Genomic DNA, 22,859 nt, shown 5'->3' on the forward strand with positions numbered 1-22,859 from the left:
AGTGGGCGTCCCCAGAGGAGGTCCTGTGCTCTCCCCGCTGGTTTCACTGGAAGAGTCCTGGAGCCTTCTCTCCGCAGCTCCCTCGGACTCCCCTTTCTCCCTGGTGTCACCTCTATCTCCTTCCCCAGCGGAAGCGTCCTCTCTCCCTTTGCTGGTTCCCTCTCCAGCATCATCATTAGGGAGCCTCAGTGCCACCCTTGGTTCCGATGGCAGTTCCCTGACATCCACCTCCCTCCCAGGGCCCTCCCCACCCCCGCCCCGGTTCCTGGGCGGTGAAGCAGGAAACCCCTGGAACAAACTATCCCCCTCCTCAGATGATTCAAACATCGTTTTCCACCTGCTGCTGTTCCTGTCCTCTGCCCAATCTCCCCAATCTGACTCCTCTTCCTCTGATACCTCCCTTCCCTCTCCCTCTAAAGGAGGATACCCCACAAATTCTTCATCATCATCCGTGGTTCCAAATTGCTCTTCCCAAAATCTTGCCAACGGTTTCGGCTTCCTTGGAAACTGGCGATGAAACTCCCCCAGCAGACACTCATCCCTTATCTCTCCTGCAGGCACCCACGCGTTTTCTGACAGGCTCTCCCTCCCAAGCTACCAAATATTCCACCTGCTTCCCCTTCCACCTTGAGTCAAGTATTTCCGCTGCTTGACTACTGAGTTCCCTCTCCTCCACCTCTGGGTGACTGGGGGTTTCTCTCTCTCGCCCCGGAAACTCCCTCCCTTCTCGGTATGGTGAAAGTAAAGACCGGTGGAACACCGGATGCAATTTCATGTTGGTTGGCAGTTTTAGCCGGAAAGCCACAGGGTTCACCTGCTGCGTGACCTCAAAAGGTCCCAGCCTCCTTGGCCGTAATTTTTTACAACCTCCCTTGAACGGTAGCCCTTTGGTTGACAACCACACCCGGTCCCCAACCCTTATTGTCTCCCCTTCTCTGCGGTGCTTGTCTGCCTGCCTTTTGTACTCTTCCTTTTTTTTTTAAAAAAAATAATTTTTATTCATTTTTCAAACACATAATAAAAACAAAGCACACAACAGAAAGTCAAAACACAAAACAAAAACATACAAAACATTTAAACAAATATAACTTCAAAATTGTATTTTCATGCCCTTCTTTCCTTCGACTTCCCCATACCTCCCCATCCCTGCATCCTTGTTTTATGATTCTTTAGCAACCCTTTGGTCAATTTATCCTGATTCCCTTTCATTAAATTTCCTTTAGTTTTTTAGTTACAGCTGTAATTCTCTGTTTCTTACCCCTTGACACCTTAGCATTCCTCAATTTTGCAACAGTTTTTAAGGTATATTTTAAATTTCTTCCAGTCCTCTTCCACTGTCTCCTTCCCCTGGTCACGGATTCTGCCCGTCATCTCAGCCAGTCCCATAAAGTCCATCACCTTTGTTTGCCATTCTTCCAGAGTAGGTAGTTCCTGCATCTTCCAATACTTCGCCAGTAGAATTCTTGCTGCTGTGGTAGCATACATAAAGAAAATCCTATCCTTCTTTAACACCAATTGGCCAACCATGCCCAAGAGAAAAGCCTCTGGTTTCTTAGGAAAAGTCCACTTAAGGACTTTCTTAATTTCATTGTAGATCATTTCCCAGAAAGCTTTAATCTTCGGGCAGGTCCACCAAAGGTGATAAAAAGTACCTTCAGTCTCATTACATTTCCAACATTTATTATTTGGCAAATGATAGATTTTTGCAAGCTTGACTGGGGTCATGTACCACCGATAGATCATTTTCATTATGTTTTCTTTTAAAGCATTACATGCAGTAAATTTAATACCGGTAGTCCATAATTGTTCTCAGTCAGCAAACATAATATCATGACCGATGTCTTGTGCCCATTTAATCATAGCTGATTTCACCGTCTCATCCTGTGTGTTCCATTTCAACAGCAAATTATACATTCTTGATAAGTTCTTAGTATTGGGTTCTAACAATTCTGTTTCTAGTTTTGACCTCTCTTTCTGAAATCCTATTTTCCTGTCCTGTTTAAATGTCTCATTTATCTGATGATAGTGCAACCAATCTCGAACTTTGGGCTTTAATTTCTCGTAACTCTGAAGTTTAACCCTTTCACCCTCATATTCTAAAATTTCACAATATTTTGGCCATTTAGAGTCCATATTAAGCTTTTTCACTTCCTTAGCTTCCATTGGTGACACCCACCTGGGAGTTTTACTTTCCAACAAATCTTTATATCGAATCCAAACATCATACAATGCTTTCCTTACAATATGGTTTTTGAAGCCTTTATACACCTTTGCCTTGTCATACCATAAGTATGCATGCCAACCAAAGCTATTATCATACCCTTCCAGATCCAAAATGTCTGTGTTCTCAAGAAGTAGCCAGTGTTTCAACCAGCAAAAAGCTGCCGATTCATAATAAAGTCAAAATAAACATTTTTCATAATTATCCTTAAATAAATTCACATTCTTAGATGTTAAGTTTATCCCCAGGTATTTCACTTTTTTCATTATTTCCAAACCTGTTTCATTCTGAAATCTCTCTCTTTCCTCCATTGTTAAATTTTTTCCCAACACTTTCGTTTTTTGTTTGTTCAATTTAAAACCTGCTACTCGACCAAATATTTCAATTAATTCTAATACTCTTTTAGTACTAGTGTCTGGCTGTTGCAGGGTCAATACTAGATCATCTGCAAATGCTCTTAGTTTGTAGTGTCTAACTCCGACCTGAATTCCTTTAACCAACTGGTCCTTTCTAATCATGTTTAACAAAACCTCCAGGACTGATATAAAAAGCAAAGGGGATATTGGGCATCCCTGCCGTGTACCTTTTTCTATGAATATTTCTTCCGTTACCACATTGTTTACAATTAACTTAGCTTTTTGTTTAGAATATATTGCACCTATACCGTTTTCAAAACCTTGGCCTACCCCCATCCCTTGGAGATTCTTCTTCATAAAGCTCCAACAAATATTGTCAAAGGCTTTCTCCGCATCCACGAAAATCAGAACAGCCTTCCTGTTAATGTCGACTTCTAACAACTCCAAAATGTCTATAATGTTCCTCACGTTGTCTGACATATGTCTCCCTGGGAGAAAGCCCGTTTGGTCCTTATGAATCTCCCCTATCAACACTCTCTTCAATCTTTTTGCCAAAATGTCTGCAAAAATTTTATAATCCACATTGAGTAAAGATATAGGGCGGTAGTTTCTAACCTGGTTCTTCTCAGTCTCTGTTTTCGGTATAAGTGAGATGAAAGCCTCTTTCCACGATTCAGGTGCCTTTTTCCCCTCCAAAATTTCATTACAAACTTCCTTCAGTGGTTGTATTAGCCATTCCTTCAGCACTTTATAATATTTAGCCGTCAAACCATCTGGTCCTGGTGATTTTCCCAATTGCATATTCTGAATGGCACCCTCTATTTCTTGTTCTGTTATTTTCTCATTCAGGATCATTTTACTTTGTTCTGAGATTTTTGGTAGGCCATATTTTTTAATAAATTCTTCTATTTCTTGTTCGTTAACTGGCCCTTGTGCATACAATTTCTTAAAAAAGCTTTGAAAACAATTACTTATCTCATTAGGTTTGTAGATAATTTTTCCATCCATTTCTAGACTTGTCACAGTATTCAATTTCTGTCTCTTTTTCAATTGCCATGACAGAAGTTTCCCACATTTATCTGCTGATTCAAAAGTCTTTTGTCTCATTTGCTTTATTTTCCATTCTATTTCTTGATTCATGAGTTCCATGTATTGCATCTGATAAAACTTTATTTCTCTCAAAATCTCATGGGACTTTGGTTTGGACCTCAATTTCTTTTCTCCTTCTTTCATTTTTTCTAAGATTTTTTCTTTCCTCTCATTTTGTTTCTTCCTCTTTATGGATTTCTGTTGAATTAGGAAACCTCGCATCACGGCTTTGCTTGCGTCCCAAATTGTTCTTTTCTCCACTTCTGTTCTCAAATTTATCTCAAAGTAATCTTTCAATGTTTTTAGGGCCTTCTTATAAATCTCTTCATCTCTAAATAGGGTGTCATTTATTCTCCATCTAAAGGATCCAGTTGTTGTTAATTTCATCTCCATCTTTACAGCGTTATGGTCGGAGCAGGTTTTTGGGCAGATTTCTACTTTTTTTGTTCTTGGCGCCAGGCTACTAGAAACCCAAATTTGGTCGATTCTTGTCCATGTCATTTTTGCTTCAGAGAAAAAAGTTCCCTCTCTCTCAAGAGGGTTCCTTGTTCTCCATATGTCAATCAGGTCCATAGTTTCAGTCATTTCAAAAAAAGTCTTTGGTAGTCTCCCTTCCTTTGAAATCACCTGTCTCTGTGCTTTATCCATGTTTGTGGAGACGACTCCATTCATATCTCCCATCATTACGATTTTATAGTCTAAAAAGTCCATTAAAGTCTCATGCAACTTCTTAAAAAATTCGGCCTTCCCTTCATTTGGCGCATAAACTCCAACTATCAAAATTTTTTCTCCTTGAATTTGTATTTCAATTGCCAGGTACCTTCCTTGTTCATCTTTAAATATCATTTTTGGAGCCAATTTTTCCTTTGCATAAATCACCACACCTCTTTTCTTCACTTTGTCTGATGAAATAAATTCCTGTCCAAGTCTCTTGTTTATCAGCAATTTCCTGTGTATCCTGGCAATGTGGGTTTCTTGCAAGCATATTAGGTCTAATTGTTCTCTCTTCAGGATATGAAAAACTTGACGTCTTTTCCGGGGAAGGTTCAAACCGTTGCAATTCCAACTAAGAAGTTGCAGAGACATTTTGTTCTTAAGTACCTGTTCCTCCGACTGCTCCAAGCTTTTGTTCTTCCTCCGATGGTGGTGGTAAAAGTCCGAATGATAGATTTGCAATGTCAGTTGGTTCTTTCTCCTCTACAATTCCTTTCTGCAGGTCTTCCACGTATCTCTCCAGAAACTGTTCTTTGTCTTGAATTGTTCTTATTTTAATCTTCCTTCCTTTAAAGTTGAAGGACAGTCCTTGTGGGAACTCCCATCTAAAGGGTATGGTATTTTTCTTCAGCAGGTCAACCAGATTTTTATAGAGGGTTCTCACCTCCAAGATATATTTAGGGATGTCTTTAAAAATCTGTATTTGACAGTTCTGAATCACCAGTGCCTTTTGGTAATGCAGGTTCAATATTTTATCTCTTTCTTCCTTTGATCTCAGTGTAATTAGACAATCCCTTGGTTTCTTGTCCTGCCTCCTGCCCAGCCGAAAGGCTGTTGTTATCTCAAATTCATCTTCTTCCCCCCATTCCTCTTGCCAAAAAACCGCAAAGTTCTCTGTAAGGAAGTCCACGAGGCTGTCCCCCTCACTTTCAGGAACCAGTCTTAATTTCAAGTTTTTCTCTTTCCTCTGGAGTTCCAGTAAAGACAGGGTTGCATCATGTTCATTCACTTTTTTTATGATCGGCCCAAACTTTTCCCTTGTCTCCTCTGCAGTATTTTTTGCACTTTCCGCGATCTTTCGTGTTTCAGAGCTCTCTTGAATTAATCTATTTATAGAATCTGTGTTAGATGTTACACTTGCTGTGTTCACATCTAGTCTTGCTGTCAGCTCTGTCAATTTTTTGGAATTTTCTGTAGACAACTTTGTCAGTGCTTCCAAAGATTAATTTATTTTAAGCAGAGCCTGTGTCATAGGATCCATAGAGGCTGTTGCTGCTTTTTCCTGTGCAGCTGGTGTTGTGCCTGATATTGAGCCCCTTTTCTTCTGTGATTGCTTTGCTTTAAGTCTAGTTACTATCTCTTCTGTTGGGCCACTCATATCCTCAAGGTCGTTCTCACAGAAAGAACTTACAAGTGGAAAATCCCACTGTTTCTTTTTTGGTGCAACAGTTTCACTTAAAACCCTCTAGAGGGAGCATTCAATTGTATCCGAATGGAAAGAAGAAACAAAGGAACAAGGAAGCATAAGGCGGTAAACAGCAATTTCCAAAGTCCACACTGTAAATCCTCAGTTTTTCAATGTAACCAAAAATTCAGCAGGCTACTCCCATTAAAGTCCAGTAACTTTGTTTCAGACAAACCCCCACTTTGTATCCAGTTTAGTCTGACAGTTAACTTTCCCGATGCCTTGCTTAGGCAGCCCGACCTGGGGGATTTGGCAGTGAAAGATCTTATTTTCCCATTTATTTTCACACAGGTTATCAATGTCCAACTCCCTTCCCCCCTTCTCCTGCCTGTCGGGGGGAAGCCTAAGTTCGATGTCAAGTTTGACAGCTTAAAAAAAATATTTTCCCTTCAAATGCAGCTTGCTTTTTTCGTTGCTTTGTTTATCATGCAGCTCAGGGGAGGCAGACTTCCTTAGTTTATGCCTTTCCCGTTTTCAGCCAAATTTCCAAATTTTAATGTCCCGTCAATCTCTCAATCTTACTCACGGGTGTTGTAGTCAATTTTCAGTTTCAGGAAGGAATCGGCGCTCTCCGTTCATGGCGACGCGGCTTCACTCCGCGGGCTGGGTGACGACTCTCAGCACCGCGCTTACCCCGATGCCGCTCCGAAGCCTTTAAAAAGGCTCCTTCACAGTACCGGGGGGCGCAGAAGGTGCCCACCGAATCTCCTTGTTCACAGGCTCCGCGCCTGTGATTTTAGGGGTCCCCCGCTCGCCGTAGCGGGTCAGACCCGAACTCGCGGAGCAGTCCTGCCTCGGAGCTTGAGGCAAGGACCGCCATTAAACGCTGGCGCCGACCGGAAGTCCCCTTTTGTACTCTTCCTTGGCCCTCTCCAGGTTCATTTTAAGCTGCTGGTGTAAGGCCTCCATTTCTTCCACAAATTGCTCCGCCGCAGGCACACTCCACCTCCCGTCCACCTCCCCTGGGAAGGCTCTGGGGTGACACCCGTAATTGGCCATGAAAGGACTCATCCCCGTGGACACATGCTCCGCGTTATTGTAAGCAAATTCAGCCAGCGCCAGCTTTTCCACCCAGTCGTTCTCTCTCTCGCCGACGTAACATCGTAGGTACTGTTGGAGTATGCTATTGGCCCTTTCCGCTTGCCCGTTGGTTTCTGGGTGACGAGCCGTCGAGAAACTCACCTCAACTTGAAGCAAGCTCATGAGCTTCCTCCAGAACCTGGAAGTGAATTGCCTTCCTCTGTCAGATAAAACCCTCAAGGGGGCGCCATGCAACCGAAAAACGTGATCCACAAACAGCCTAGCTGTTTCTTCTGCTGATACTGCATGCGAGCAAGCAATGAAATGGCACATCTTGGTCAACAGGTCCACTACCACCATGACCGCTGTTTTCCCCCTGGACCTGGGCAAATCGGTCATAAAATCTATGGATACCACCTCCCATGGCTTCCCCGGAGTGGGCAAGGGTTCTAGTAACCCTGCGCGTGCTGCTTTCTCCCTCTTAGCCCGCTGGCATTGGTCGCACCCCCTCACGTATTCCCACACGTCTTCCCTTACTCTTGGCCACCAGAACTCCCTGGTAACAAGCAACATGGTCTTGTGCTGACCAAAGTGCCCCGCCGTGGGGTTGTCATGCGATTGCTTGAGTACTCTCCTCCTCAAATCCCCCTCTGGTATGTACAATGCTCCCCTGTAATACAATGCTCCATCCTTTTCCTGAAAACCCCCTTGGTTTTCACCCGCTTCCTGGAGCTCCCTGATCTTGGTTTGTGCATACTTGTCGTCCCTTGTCAACCCCGCCAATTCCCTTTTCCCAACCAATACTCTCCCACACACCCATCGGTCCTCGGGTATCACGTGTCGTACTTCTGGTGCCCCCTCTCCTTCTAAGTATTCTGGTTTCCGGGATAGGGCGTCTGCTCGGACGTTTTCTTTTCCCGGTATGCACCGTATCTCAAAAGAAAATTTGGAAAACTCCTGAGCCCACCGCATCTGTCTCTGGTTGAGAACCCTTGCAGTCCTCCAGTATTCCAGGTTCTTATGGTCCGTGCACACCTGGATCTTGTGTTGAGCCCCTATCAACAAATGTCTCCAGCGTCGGAACGCTTCATGAATAGCAAGCAGTTCCCTGTCATACACCGTGTAGTTTTGTTCTGATTTGCTCAACTTCCTCGAGAAAAAGGCGCAAGGTCTCCAGTTGGACTGTTCCCCCGGCTGGAGCAAAATGGCGCCTACCGCTCTGTCTGACGTATCTGTTTCCACCCTCATTGGCTTCTGCAGGTCCACGTGCAAGAGCTGCTCTTCCGAAGCGAACGTTCCTTTTAGTTTCTCAAAGGATTGCTGTGCCTCTGCCGTCCACACGAACTTCTTCTTGTCACTGAGACAATCGGTGATTGGTGCAGTCAAGTGCGTGAAGTTCTTGATGAACTTCCTGTAGAAATTCGCAAACCCCAGGAACCTCTGCACGTCCTTTCGGTTCTTAGGAGTCTTCCATTCCAGCACCGCCTGCACCTTGCTTGGGTCCATGGCTAACCCCTTGTCTGACAACCTGTAACCCAGGAATTCGACCTCTCGGGCATGGAATTGGCACTTCTCCAATTTCACCCACAACTGGTGCTCTTGCAACTTCTTCAGCACTTCTCTGACATCTTTTACATGCTGTTCCTCGTTCTCCGAGTAGATCAGGACGTCATCTAGGAAAGCCACGCAGTTCTTTGTACAAGAGGGACCCCAACACGTGGTGCATGAACCCTTGAAAACATGCTGAGCCTGATTGTAATCCGAAGGGCATAACTAGGTACTCAAAGGCTCCCAGGGGGGTGAACATGGTAGTCTTCCATTCATCCCCTTCCCTTATCCTAATTAAATTGTACGCCCCTCGAAGATCCAACTTGGTAAAAACCTTTCCCTTCCTTACCCTGGTCAAAATGTCATCGATTCTGGGCATTGGGAAGGTCACCGGCTCCGATATTGAGTTTAACCTCCTGTAATCACAAATTAATCTCAGTTCTTTTGAGTCTCTCTTGTCCATGAAAAACACTGGACTGCCCCCCACCGCCCTCGATTCTCTTATAAAACCTCTCTTCAGGTTCTTGTCGATAAACTTCCGCAACTCCTGCATTTCTCTGTCCGACATGGCGTACAGCTTACCCACTGGCAGCTGAGCCCCTGGGAGTAGGTTGATTTGACAGTCAAAGGGCCTATGGGGGGCAGCCTATCTGCCTCCTTCTCACTGAAGACTTCTTTCAAATCAGCGTATTGTGGTGGTATCCTCACCTTTTCCTCCGCCTCCAACCCTGCCACTCTGGCTACGGCCATCCTCGGGATCTCCCCCCCCCCGTGGCAGTGTTGTACACAGTGAGCTGACCCAAAGGATACTGTGCGCTGGTGCCATCCCACCACCGGATCATGCAGTGCCAATCAGCTCATTCCCAGTATGATTGGCGGCCCGGCCAGTGTGGCTACATGAAATGCAATTGTCTCAGTATGCCTAGAGACTCGCATCTTCATGGGAGGAGTTTGGTGTGTCACTTCTCCCCCCAGGAGTTCCCTCCCATCTATGGTCGTAACTTGCAAGGGGCGCTCCAAGGGCAACAGCTGCAGTTGGTGCTCTAGTGCAAAGTCCCTGCTAAAGAAATTGCAAGAACTGCCTGAGTCCATTGAGGATGTCCATTGGGTAGCTCTAGCTCCACCTCTATGGCTATGGCTGGTCCGGGGGGGGGTCTGGTTTGGGCACTCTTACTGGTTGTTTGCCTGGCTGCTGTGCCCCTTGATCGGCAGCCAAGCGCTCTCGTTTCCCTGCTGTGAATGCCCCTCCTCCTCACTGCCTGCGGCCCCCACCATCCGTTGCCAAGCCTTTCTCTGCGGGCACACCCTGGCGAAATGTCCCGGCTGTTAGCAAAGGAAACACTTTCTGGTCGCTTTCCCCTCCTTTTTGCGCACCTCGCCGGAGTTTGAAACCCTGCGCGCCTCCGATTTCCATTGGCTCCTCTGGCTGGGAAGGTTGCCCCGGCATTTCAGGAATCCGGTTGTCATGCCAACGCTCTGCTTTCCCTTCCCGCCTCTCCAAAGCCCGTGCTTCGTGTCGTATTCCAATCGTCAGCGCCATTTTGGTCAGCTGATCCATTGGTTGTGGGCGGGGCGAGCGGGAAAGTTCGTCCTTAACCCAGGAGGCTAAGCCTTCGTCAAACAGCATCTGAATAGGTTCCCAACTCACTTCCTACCCAAGTTTGTGGATTAGCATAGAAAACCGCGACCAGTACTCTCTAACTGATTGGCTCCCTTGCTTGCAAGCCATCAGCTCTCTGCGCCCCAAGCTCTGCTCCAGCTGACTCGAAAACATGTGATCCATGGCGCTAAAAAACTTCTTCAGGTCTTTTAATGCAGCATTGTCCGATGCCATCAAGGGTCTAACCCAATCCCTGGCGCCGCCTTCAAGATGCCCAATCACGAAGGCAACTCTTGCACCATCGTCCACAAAATCATCATACTGCAGTTCCAGCGCATACTGCACCTCCATCTTAAAACCATTATAGTCCCTCGGGTCGCCCCCAAACTTATGCACCAGTCCCGGTACCTTCCTTCCAATGGGGGTGGGTTTCCCCTGAGCATCATGAGTCCGCCTTTCATCTAGCCGCACCGCTAGTAAAGCCAGCTGTTGCTCCAAATCTCTGTTTCTCTCCTCCAGAGTTGGTCCTCCCCTGGCTCCCTCTCCGGCGCCTGCTCCTCCTGTCAGACTCATGATGTTCCCTCCGCACAAACAACGTCAAGGACTGACGGATTGCTGTAATGGGGTATGGGGTTGCTTGTGCATAAAGCGCAAACTGCTCAAGGCTGAGTAGTTTGGACAAAACTTTCCCCCCCAGGCTGGACAGTCAGTACACCATGACTGTCTCAATCACTGGAAGAATCCGTCAGTGGGCGTTTCCTGAATTTCTTCCAACATAAGATTTCTTTCACACCCAATCGTCGTCTCCCTTCTCTGCGCGAAAGCTGTCTGTGCAGAGTGGGCGTCCCCAGAGGAGGTCCTGTGCTCTCCCCGCTGGTTTCACTGGAAGAGTCCTGGAGCCTTCTCTCCGCAGCTCCCTCGGACTCCCCTTTCTCCCTGGTGTCACCTCTATCTCCTTCCCCAGCGGAAGCGTCCTCTCTCCCTTTGCTGGTTCCCTCTCCAGCATCATCATTAGGGAGCCTCAGCGCCACCCTTGGTTCCGATGGCAGTTCCTTGACACCCAATTTTCTGGATGACAGCCTACCATGTATGGCAGTGAGGTCACTTTGACTTGACCAGTGGGCTGGGCTGTGTTAACAGGCCGCATTCTGCTTCATACTAGTTATTTAGGTAAATATTTTTTACAAATGGCTTAACACTTGAGAGTTAATGTGGAAGTATATAAGGAAAGAAAGCAGTGTAACTGAGCTGTGTTATTTGATGCATTCAAACAATATGACTGAGCACTGAAATGGGTTTAAGAGGTCAGCTAGGCTGAAGTCACTTAACCAAGAAAGGTTTTTGCGAGCAGAAATGATACGCCTCCTCAGATAAAAACAGTGTCTTCACTTAGCTTCTACTGAGGCCAAGTGAGGCTAACATTAAATTACAGTCCACGCCCCCCAACCAACAAGGAAATGCAATCTGATTTTACTACACTGTCAGCATCATTAGTACAATACTATACTGCAACATGTGGAAGACAGGAGGGCCTGGCATGCTCTGGTCCATGGGGTCACGAAGAGTCGGACATGACTAAACGACTAAACAACAACAATACTGCAACATGCTGCCTTGTTACAGCAAACTTCAGAATTCAGAAATGAAGCAGCAGTATTGTAGTCCGCTCTTTGCACCTAATACATATGGCTGGACAAAAACGGCAATTGAAAACTATCATACTTTGCTAAATCATAGTGCTGTATAATGAATGCTTTGAAAAGCAGGACTTGGCATGCAAGTAAACCCTGTATTGAATACTAAATTGTTTGCTATGGAAGCAATGACAAGCTTAAGTTGGATGTCTCCAAGAGCTGTTGTAAGACACAGAGAAGGAAAATTCCAAAACAGCTCTCAGTTGCATTTGGGCTTCAGAAGTGTGGGAGCACATGATCTAAGTTACAGAGAGCTACTCTTGCTGCCATCAAAAACTTGTAATTGCTAGCTGTTTTCCGAGTCATAGCCAAAGGTCTTAGTAATTTGGGAGTTTATTGAAGACTGAGTTATGTGTTTGTTTTGTGTGTGTGTGTGTGTGTGTGTGTGTGTGTTAAACACACATTTACGTATAAATAGATGTATTTGTATGTATTTAAATGTACCGTATTTTTCGTCCCATAGGACGCTCCGTCCCATAGGACGCACCTACTTTTTTGGGGGGGAAATAAAGGAAAAAAATGTTTCCTTTATTTTCCCCCCAAAACCAGGTCGGGGAACAGTGGGAGGGCGGTGCTGCGCCTCCCCACTGTCCCCCGAGCTTGTGGGGCTGGCCGATGTCTGCCTGGCGCGAGGGGCGCTCTGCTTCAGGGCGCCCCGCGCGTCGGGCGGCAGGCTACTGTCCACAGCATGGGGAGCCCTCTGTTTCAGGGCGCCCCACGCGCCCCCCCGGTGCGCAAGGCTTGCCGACACCTGCGCGAAGCATGGGGCATCCTCCAAAGGGCGCCCCGTGCTCCGCGCTGCAGGCTGCCGCCCGCAAGCCATGCGCGCCCGGGGGGAAATCCCCCGGGTGCGCAAGGCTTGCCAACACCAGCGTGCAGCACGGGGTGTCCTCCGAAGGGCGCTCCGTGCTCCGTGCTGCTGGCTGCCGCCCGCAAGCCTTGCGCTCCCGGGGGGAGATCCCCGGGTGCGCAAGGCTTGTCAACATGAGCACAGGGCGTCCTCCGGAGGGTGCCCCGTGCTCCGCGCTGCCGGCTGCCGCCCGCAAGCCTTGCGCTCCCGGGGGGAAATCCCCCGGGTGCGCAAGGCTTGCCAACACCAGCGCGGAGCACGGGGCGTCCTCCGAAGGACGCCCCGTGCTCCGCGCTGCCAGCTGCCGCCCGCAAGACTTGCGGACACCTGCGCGGAGCACGGGGCGTCCTCTGGAGGGCCCCCCCGTGCTCCGCGCTGCAGGCTGCCGCCCGCAAGCCTTGCGCGCCCAGGGGAACTCCCCCCCGGGCGTGTAAGGCTTGCGGATAGCTTCCTGGAGCCTGGAGAGCAAGAGACGTGCGCACCGACGCCTCTCGCTCTCCAGGCTTCAGCGAAAGCCTGCATTCGCCCCATAGGACGCACACACATTTCCCCTTCATTTTTGGAGGGGAAAAAGTGCGTCCTATTGGGCGAAAAATACGGTAACTGTTTAAGCCATCCAAGCTCTTAGAGACATGACAGAATCTTCATACAAAATGCATTTTGTTTGTACAATAAAACAAATAAAACATTTCATATATGAGTTTCTTAGGAGTCAGAGGCCTAAAACTAATAATAGTTCAAAATCTCTCATATCAAATTAATGTATCTGTTCTAGTTTCAGAGTCTGGTAACGGTGATGAGAGCATAAAGATCCCCTCCCCCAAACACTTACCTCTGAGGAAGTATGTTGCCATCTAAATCTGCTGTTTATTTTTGGACTATTTATTTAATCACAAAACCTTACACAGCTGGCAGTGCTCAAGTTTAAAGGAAATTGAAAAGCTGTATCTTCTCTCTTTCTTTTTTTAAAAAAAGATTTTTGCTGTTCCAAGCTAGCTTAGTTTTCCTCTTCATAGGCTCAGAAGTGCCTTAAGCTGATCTGTGTTAAATTAAGATTCGACCTAGCATAAACAGCTGCCAAGTACCTGAACTGAAATAAATATTTAATTTGGAAAATTCTGCTTTGCTGCTGTTTTTGCAAATAATCTTAAAACTTAAAATCTTAAAACTTTTAAAACAAAATATAGCATATCACGTGTAAAGCAAGAGGAATGGAAACCTTCACAAAAATATGTATATTCCTCCTACAGTAATATTTCATTAATCAGGTTTTTATTTCCCTAGCAATATGATATTCATAAGAATAGTTTTCTCAGTAAAAAGGAAAGAAAAGAAAAAGGTCAGAGCCAGTGATTGAAGCTAAAAATGTTATGTCCCAGTAAAACTTTGTCTTCACCTAAAAGGGGGGGGGGAGTAATTTTCACCTGTTTAAAATAAAGCAGAGTGGTATCCAATGCTGGCTGTTTACTAGCAGGACAGGAGAGAGAGGCATTTTTGCATGTTCCATCTCCCTTGTACTCCAAAGGATCCCTTTTCAATATTGTTTGCATTTCTATTTAAAAGCTAAAGGTTGCAATTTCAGCTGGCTGAAGATCTTTCATTGCAGTCAGAAGCAAGCACCACTGAGTTCAGTGAACCTTGCATCCAGGAAACTATCGTGCTTATCCTCTTTTAAAATTCTTTTTTTTAAAAAAAAAATTATTGAAATTTTCAAAAAATTATCTAAAATAAAAAAAAACAGAGGAAAAATAAAAAGAAAAAATACATACAAAACATACAAACCACATACAATAACAAGTATAATTCCAGTCCCTTATGTTCATAAGCCTTACTTTCCCGACCTCCTCGTACCTCCCCTTCCTGTATTCCAATCTCTAATTAGTTCAATTCAGCAAATCCTTCCCCTTATCTCTATTAACTTTTTTACTCTTCCTTTTCTTAATACCTAATCATTACAGCTGAAAACCCCTTAATTTCCAAATCCACTTCGTTCTTTCATTCAGTAATTTTACAATTTTTATTAAGGTAGTCCTTAAATTTCTTTCATTCTTCTTCCGCCGTCTCTTTTCCCTGGTCTCGGATTCTGCCAGTCATTTCTGCCAGTCCCATATAGTCTATGACTTTCATCTGCCATTCTTCAACGGTGGGTAGATCTTCTGTCTTCCAATACTTTGCGATGAGTATTCTTGCTGCTGTTGTGGTGTACATAAAGAATGTTCTGTCCTTCTTTGGCACCAATTGGCCGACCATGCCCAGGAGAAAGGCCTCTGGTTTCTTCAAAAAGGTAAACTTAAATACCTTTTTCATTTCATTATAGATCATCTCCCAGAAAGCCTTAATCCTAGGGCACGTCCACCAAAGGTGAAAGAATGTACCTTCAGTTTCTTTACATTTCCAACATTTATTATCAGACAAGTGGTAAATTTTTGCAAGCTTGACTGGGGTCATGTACCACCTATAAATCATTTCCATAATATTCTCTCTTAAGGCATTACATGCCGTAAATTTCATACCGGTGGTCCACAACTGTTCCCAGTCAGCAAACATAATGTTATGACCTAAATCTTGAGCCCACTTGACCATAGCTGATTTAACCGTTTCATCCTGGGTATTCCATTTCAACAGCAAGTTATACATTCTTGATAATATTTTAGCATTGGGTTCTAACAGTTCTGTCTCCAGTTTTGATTTTTCCACCTGAAAACCGATTTTCCTATGTAACTTATAAACCTCCATTATCTGATAGTAATGGAGCCAGTCTCACACTTTATCTTTCAGTTTCTCATAACTCTGCAGTTTCCATTTATCCCCTTCTCGTTCCAAAATCTCCCCATATTTCGGCCATTTGGATTCCATATTAAGTTTTTTTACTGCCTTTGCCTCCATTGGAGACGGCCACCTTGGAGTTTTATTTTCCAACAAATCTTTGTACTGACCCAAACATTATATAATGCTTTCCTAAGAACATGGTTTTTAAAAGCTTTATGGACTTTCACCTTGTCATACCACAAATATGCATGCCACCCAAAAGCGTTATTAAAACCTTCTAAATCCAAGATATTTGTATTCTCCAGAAGTAGCCATTCTTTCAACCAGCAGAAAGCTGCTGCTTCATAATATAATTTAAAGTCTGGCAGGGCAAATCCCCCCCTTTCCTTTGCGTCTGTTAGAATCTTAAATTTTATTCTGGGCTTTTTGCCCTGCCAAACAAATTTAGAAATATCTTTCTGCCACTTCTTGAAACATTCCATCTTATCAGTTATTTGCAATGTTTGGAATAGAAATAACATTCTATGCAATACATTCATCTTTATAGCTGCAATTCGCCCCAACAAGGAAAGCCTCAAATTTGTCCAAATTTCCAAATCTTTTTTCACTTCTATCCAACATTTCTCATAGTTGTCCTTAAACAAATTTACATTTTTAGCTGTCATATTAATCCCCAAGTATTTAACTTTCTTAACCACCTCTTTTAAAATTCTTTTATTGATTTTTCAAAATAACATGAGTGATAATCTGCGAAAAAGGGTGCCATATCACTATAAAGTTAGTATCTTCTCCTTTTCTGACTAATGCCTTGACTTCCTTTGTTAATTTTTTAGAGACTGCCAGTGTCCATGCTTTCTATTTCCACTGTGATAATTCCAAATGTTCTAGGGACTTTCAGTTTTGAGCAATAGGTTGTCTAGTAGCTATCAAAAGGAAGGTGATTAGTTCTTTATTTAAGGATGATAACAGTATCATCTTTAAAACTTAATAGCAGAACCAAGGTTGTGGCGCAAATAACATTTTGGTTTGTAGCCTATCTCATTAACAGAATTGTTCCAAATAGTTGCAGTTTTTTACATGCCTACCACGTATGAATAGTTGTTCTCCTTACACTTTCTCCAACAGAGAGGAGAAATGGTTTTATTGATGTAGTTGCACCTCAGAGGGGTCTATGTAAGATACTGAGAGTGTTTTCTTTTACACATGTGGATACTGATTTTTTTAGCCCACAAGCTTTGCCAATCTTCCCCTTCAAATTATGGTTTCTAAATCTGATTCCCAAGTATGTTTTATTAAATTTGTTTGGCCCAATTGTATGTCATGTACTATTTTGTAATTATTGATAATACATGTTCAGATTTTGCATTAGTATTCATAATTAGAATTTCAAATAGAGTTAGAGGCATAGAAGCATATGCGATAACTGTTGGACTTGCCAAAAAGTGTGTAATTTGATGCATATTCAGCCAATTCCCGATGTTTTGTCTAGCTTTACATATTGATTGTTCTTATGTTCTCCTTTATTTAAAAGTTTCTTGAGCTGTTATGCTGATCCTAATAAATTTGGTATTGTGCTGCTCTTTGGTAAGTGTGCAAGCTCACACATAGTATTTAGGGATGTGGGTTGTGGCTTTGTGAAATATAACTTCAAAATTTGACACTACTTGTCATTCTATATGACAAGTAGAATAAATTGGAGCATGCCCAATATATTTGCCTGCAGGTTGGTGTTAGGTGACTTTAAAAGGAGTTAAGAAATTCATGGAGGATAAAACTACCAGTCATTATTAGTCATCATGGGGGAGCAACAGTAGGAGGAGATAATTGCTTTCATTGGATTTTTGGGGTAAACAGAGAACGGAAGTTAAGAAAAATATTACGGATTTAATTTAGTAAAGTCAGGGATAAACTGGCTGAAGAATACCTATCTCTGGAGCAGTAGTCCTGCTGTCTTGTCCAGCTTGAACTTCAATCTGTTGACACGGTTTGCTTTAGAATGTGAACAAGCTTTAAAAAGTTTTAAATCTGTGTGCCACCTTACAGGCTGTGCAACTGAGAGATGCCTTGTTTAATACAGAAGAGGTGGTTCCAGCCTCCATGTGGAGTACATATGAATTGAGCACCAAGCCCAGGACACAAAAACAACTCATTTTAGAATTGGACACCTCATTCCATCCCGTCTTATCATTTCCTTCTGGTAAGTGGTTTCTTGCTATCATATGTACAGCAGAACATCCCTTTTATTGACTATTTTTTTATTATGCTGTATTTTCTGCATTCCTCCAAGGAGCTCAAGGCAGAGTCAGAGACCCCCCCTGCCCCCATTTTTTCTTGTAAGTACTCTGTGAGGCAGTTAAGATTAAGAGAAACAGTAACTGTCACTAGGGGAGCTTCATGGTTTGGTACACTCCACTTAGCATTTTCTCCACAAAACTACTGGCACTTACATAGTGGAGCGTAGGCCAGACTTCATGAATTAGCCTTTGAAAATAGGCATGCAATGCACATGTAAGTGAATAGATTTTGGGGATAGTAGATTGCAATTAGATGATTTATATTTCTTTACATAGATTGAATCTCTATTTTTCAGACACTTCTCTTCATGTACACTTTAAGACACTGCTCAAGAATTATGAGGTCAAAGGTGAATCTGCCCTTGGTTTAGAGTTAAAAATGTCTCCATCTAATGGTATGCAGTACATAATTTTGACTTTTTTTGTTTCAAAATTTATTATTTGACATTGTTTTGTTGATTTTTCTCCACTGTACTTTTTTTTTTTAACTGATGGGGATGAATTTTTACATTGTAATTTAAAGTGCAAATAGAAAAAATTGCCTTTCTTTAAACTGAGAAGAAACAATAGTAAGACAGTGTTTATTTTGTTGTAGAATATTTTCATTATAAAGGTCCTCCACAACAGTGGATCTGTGGATTTGAATCCAGTTTCAAACATCAGACTGTGTCAGAAGCATCTGAACAGCTGCTAGAGGGAAGAAAGAAAAGGCATTTAAGTGAGACAGTGATTGGTAAGTTGCCTAAGCTATCAGGAGGTCAGGTAAATGACGTCCCCAGCATACTGTCCACTTCTGTCCACAAGAAGAAAGTAACTGTTTGCAGTGCAATCCTGTACATCTCAATTCAGAAGTAAGTCCCATTAAGTTCACTCGGACTTGCTCAGAGGGAAGTGTGTATAGGATTACAGCCTCAAATGGATGTTTTGTCAAACTCTTGAGGATTGCATTCCAGCTGTAGAAACCATGTGGTACTGTGGAGAATAACTTTTTATCAGCTTCCTTTGAATATAGCAATAGGTGAGCATATGTTTGCATTTATACAGATAAGACTCTCTTAACAGTTTCATTGTCACCTCTTGCTATGTTCCATTTACGTTTATTATAACATCATGTGGAGCAGCTAAGTCGTAATTGTAGTAGTTGTTCAGAAATATCGTTCATTACATACAACTTCATTTTCTGAAAGATAAGGACTCTTCCCCTTTTCCTTCTTTTGTGTGGCAGGAGAAAGTAGTAAGAGATGTGAAGCATTTTCCTTTCAGCACGCAGAACCAGAATCCCAGAGTCCTTTTACAGGAGCAGCCAATGGAGACATGATGTCTAGATCAAGTCATAGTATATCAACACAGGTATGCTAAAATTATTGTACTGGAAGATTAGCAGTCTAGACCAACCTTCTCCCACCTGGTGCCATCCATATTTTTTTTTAATTGGAGCTCCCATCATCCTGGCCATTGACCATACTGGCTGGGTCTCAGGAGTCAGGTAGGGTGAGTCTGGTTTAGAGGGGCTGATCTGCTTCAGATGTGTTGCATAGTATAAATTACTCTCTCAACAGCTAAATCAGTATGCAAATCCTGGCAGCTGGAGAACAATACAGATGTGCCCCCAAGCAGCTCCAGCTCCAGCATGGTCCCTGTTCACATGAATGCTATGATACATGATACATGAGAAGGCCATGTTGGCGAAGTCCGATGGATAACAACTAAAGGGTGCCAAGTTGAGGGTTGTTGCTGTCTCAGCACCATCCTTTTGCTTCCTGCACTGCACTGGCTATGCAGTCAGCAGTAGGAGCATGTCTCCTGAGGAATGTAGCAAAGGAACATATTCCAGAGACACTCTGTACCATAACTGGAGATATTAGGGACAATATAAGGGATAAAAGTTGTGCTTTAAAAAGGAGTTAGGACCCTTGTTCGTTTATAGGATACCTTGCCCTTTAGTAAAAAAAACCTCTGAGCGGCTTAACAAAACAAGCTCTAAGACAGCCATTGCCCTCAGGCTCACAAGCTAAAAAGACTTGATAGAAGAGGAAAGGACTAGGAGGAAGAAGCAAGTTCCAGCACTAATTCTTAAAGTTACAGCTGACATCAGTGACATTTCAGGCTGTCTTGTCCTTGTCCATCCTTCCCATGAATCACTCTTTCCACTAGACCAGATGTAGGAGCAAAGCTGGTGGTGATGTCTAGGTAAGGAGGAAATGGCAGCTCTGGTACACAGTTTTTCTCTTGAATAGCAGACTTGATGGCAGTTAAGACTCCTCACACAGGAGGGCACTCGATGGATTTACAACAAAGCCAATAAAAAACATTTTACCTCTGGCTTTGATAATTTAGTATATCCGTTTGTATTTTCATGAATTAATGATTATATATTAGTTTTAAACCAGAGCTTGTTTATAGTACTGACATTTTTCTGTTGGGATATAGTTTCAAAAATTTCTGATCAGCTTTGAGTATTAAAGATGGTTTTCTAGCAAGTTCTGTGCACTTAAGTTTACTTTTGACTTTGAGTGTCCATTTAATGACATCCAATGTATAATGTTATGATTTTTGCACAGCTCAATTCAAGACGTAGACTGAGAAGTGAGAGCTCCTATGATATAGATAATATTGTTATACCTATGTCACTCGTGGCACCGTCCAAGCTGGAGAAACTGCAGTATAAAGAAATTCTCACTCCAAGGTACAGTTAATTTGTGTCCATTCATAAGACAGTGTGAAGCTATATTTTGCTAGGGCCATACTCAACCTTAAAAGTACATTTGAGCCAGACTAGGAGGCCAAATTGCAAATATTTCTTATCTCTAGAAAAATACATATTTTGATGATGTGGGGAGGAGGTAACTCAAAAGTGCAAAGGACAGCTTTCTTTTGCCACTTTCTTCTGCAGCAATGAAACTGCCACAATGCATCAGAACAGCCCAGGTGTTCGCTGGTATACATGTCTGAGCATATATATTCCTCCCAGTGGGTTATGTTCTGGAATGCACATTCAAGAATGCATCAAAACATTCTGATAGAATCATAGAGTTGGAAGAGACCACAAGGGCCATCGAGTCCAGCCCCCTGCCAAGCTGGAAACAGATTTGTAGCTGTTTCAGGATTTCTCTGTGAAACCAGCCAGGATTTGCTTGCCCTTAACTGGTTTCAGCAGAGCCAAATCCTGATTAGTTCCATAACACTGTCATGATTCCTGACTGGACAGGACTGTAGTCAATGAGGAGCTGTCCTGTTTTTGTTTTATTCTGTTTCATTAAAAATGATGCCAAAGCATCAGTAGGAAATTATGCCTGCAAACAGGTGTGAAAAGCAGTATTAAAAAACTGGAAGGTAGGGTTCAAAAGGCTTTATCCACCCCATGAAAGCATGTTATTTGCCATTAGAACAGTGGACAAATATTTTAAAGTCTTGTGCTGAGCCAGATAAATTAATTGCGTCACTGATATCAAAAGCTCTTTAAGCAGTGAAAGCAAAGAGTCTTGAGGCGGAGACCCACTAAAATCACAGGTGGGAGAAGCTTGTGAACGTGGGATTCGGCTGGCACCCTTTGCGCGCCTCCCCTGCTCGCGGGGAAACCCAGTTTTGGGGATCTGGAGCGACCTGGGGTGAGTGGCACGGTGCTTCGAATTGATTGCTTTTTTCACGGAGTGAAGCTGCATTGCTGTTGCCGGAGAGCGCTGACTTTTTCCTGTGGACAATTTGACTTCAAACAACTACCCGTGAGTAGAACGGAAAATTGGATTTACAAACGTCTTAATTGTACTGAAACGGGAAGGTTTCAAACAGGAAGTCCGCCTTCCCCTTTTGTAAATAGATTGAAGCAAAGAAGCTGCAAGCTAAGGTCTTGGAAAGCCTTATGTAAAGGATTAAACTTCCACCGATTGAAATCATTAAACCCCCCTTGGAAGCAGGAGAAGAGGGGGGAAATTTTGGATTGTGTAGCCTGCAGGAGAGAGTGATTAAAAATTAAATTACCACTGCTCTGAACCTGGAAACGGGCTGCCAGTAGATTGACATTTTGGGAGAGTTCATTGACAGTGAAGAGAACGTATGTTGACAGTTAAATAAGAGAAATATATTGTTTCCATTGTCCTCTTCTGTGTTTAAAAAGGAGGAAAAGTAACTGAAAATTGAAACTAACTTTACTTTTTGAACTGTGCTTGAAAGGATTGATACAAGTGGAGACTGTTTCCCTCTAGAGGGAGCTTTTGAAACTGTTACAAGAGGAGCTGGGGAATCTCCAGCTGCATGATAAAAACTGTGAGAATCAGGGATTGACCTTGGACCATTTAAGAATGTCGACAGGAGAAGCCTTAGTGACTGCATTATGTAAGATAAGCTACTTGTTGGAACAACTTCACAAGAAGACGGATGTTTTGACTACTAAAATTGATAACTTGGGACAAAAAGTGATTAATTTGGGACAAAAAGTGAGCACCAATACAGAAATTATTCAGGATTTGGTACAGGAATTTACTTTAGCAGGACAAATTGTGGAAAAGGAGAAGGAGAAAGTTGTTGTTGTCGAACCTAAAGTAATACAAGTGGGAGCCTCAGCCTTACAGAGGCAAATTGAGGATTATAAATTGAGGCCTTTTGTGATTGAAACTAGAAAAAGTCAGATTTTGAGGATCAGAGCCCGGCCTGGACTGGAAAAGGAAAGTTGGAAAGATCCCTCCATGCAGGGATTAACTGACTTTTGGGACATGGACTTGGGTCAGGAGGAGATTGGAGTTCCGGGGGCCTTTGGATTTGGAGGAATCTTGAAACATGCCCTGAAATACTTTATGGATCTTAGCTTTAACTACGGAAATTTGGCTGACCTGTCGAGAAGGAATAAAAGCATCGTTAGGTCGGAGTTTCCCCGAGATCTGCTCTTTAGCATCAAAGAATATGAAGAAGACCTGCAGAAGGGACGTGGAAAAGAGTTAATAGCCTCGGACATAAGATCTCCAGGTTGATGGACTGTATGGAGTTGACGGAAGTGACTGGCAGAGTCCGAGACCGGGGAGAGGAGAAATATTGTAAAATTAATGAGTGATAGAAAAATGTTGGAATGAAAATTTTATGGCCTTAGTGGAAATGTTTTAAGGAGTTAAGCTTAAATAAGTATACTAGTTTTAATGGAAAATAAGATTAAAAATATGTTAAGACATTTATATGACAGAAAATAGAGAAAGAGGGAAAAGAATTGCTGAGACAACTAATAGAAGTGGAATACAAAAAGGGAGGTGAG

The 22,859-nt window shown here is 43.3% G+C and overlaps 1 protein-coding gene across 5 annotated transcripts in view; it reads left to right on the top strand.

The window, feature by feature from the left end:
* The window catches only part of KANSL1L (KAT8 regulatory NSL complex subunit 1 like), a 46,467-nt gene that overhangs the window by 17,157 nt on the left and 6,451 nt on the right, over window positions 1-22,859 (top strand). For 4 of the 5 annotated variants that reach the window (XM_079977079.1, XM_079977080.1, XM_079977082.1 and 1 more), the window contains exons 7-11: window positions 17,370-17,523; window positions 17,917-18,015; window positions 18,216-18,353; window positions 18,846-18,970; window positions 20,182-20,306. In XM_079977079.1, coding sequence (XP_079833205.1) covers window positions 17,370-17,523; window positions 17,917-18,015; window positions 18,216-18,353; window positions 18,846-18,970; window positions 20,182-20,306 — 641 coding nt within the window. The remainder of the gene's footprint in view (window positions 1-17,369; window positions 17,524-17,916; window positions 18,016-18,215; window positions 18,354-18,845; window positions 18,971-20,181; window positions 20,307-22,859) is intronic. The other variant, XM_079977081.1, reaches the window with a different exon arrangement.

This window comes from Podarcis cretensis (assembly GCF_951804945.1).
Source record: "Podarcis cretensis genome assembly, chromosome: 1".
In the NCBI taxonomy this organism is placed as follows: Eukaryota; Metazoa; Chordata; class Lepidosauria; order Squamata; family Lacertidae; genus Podarcis; species Podarcis cretensis.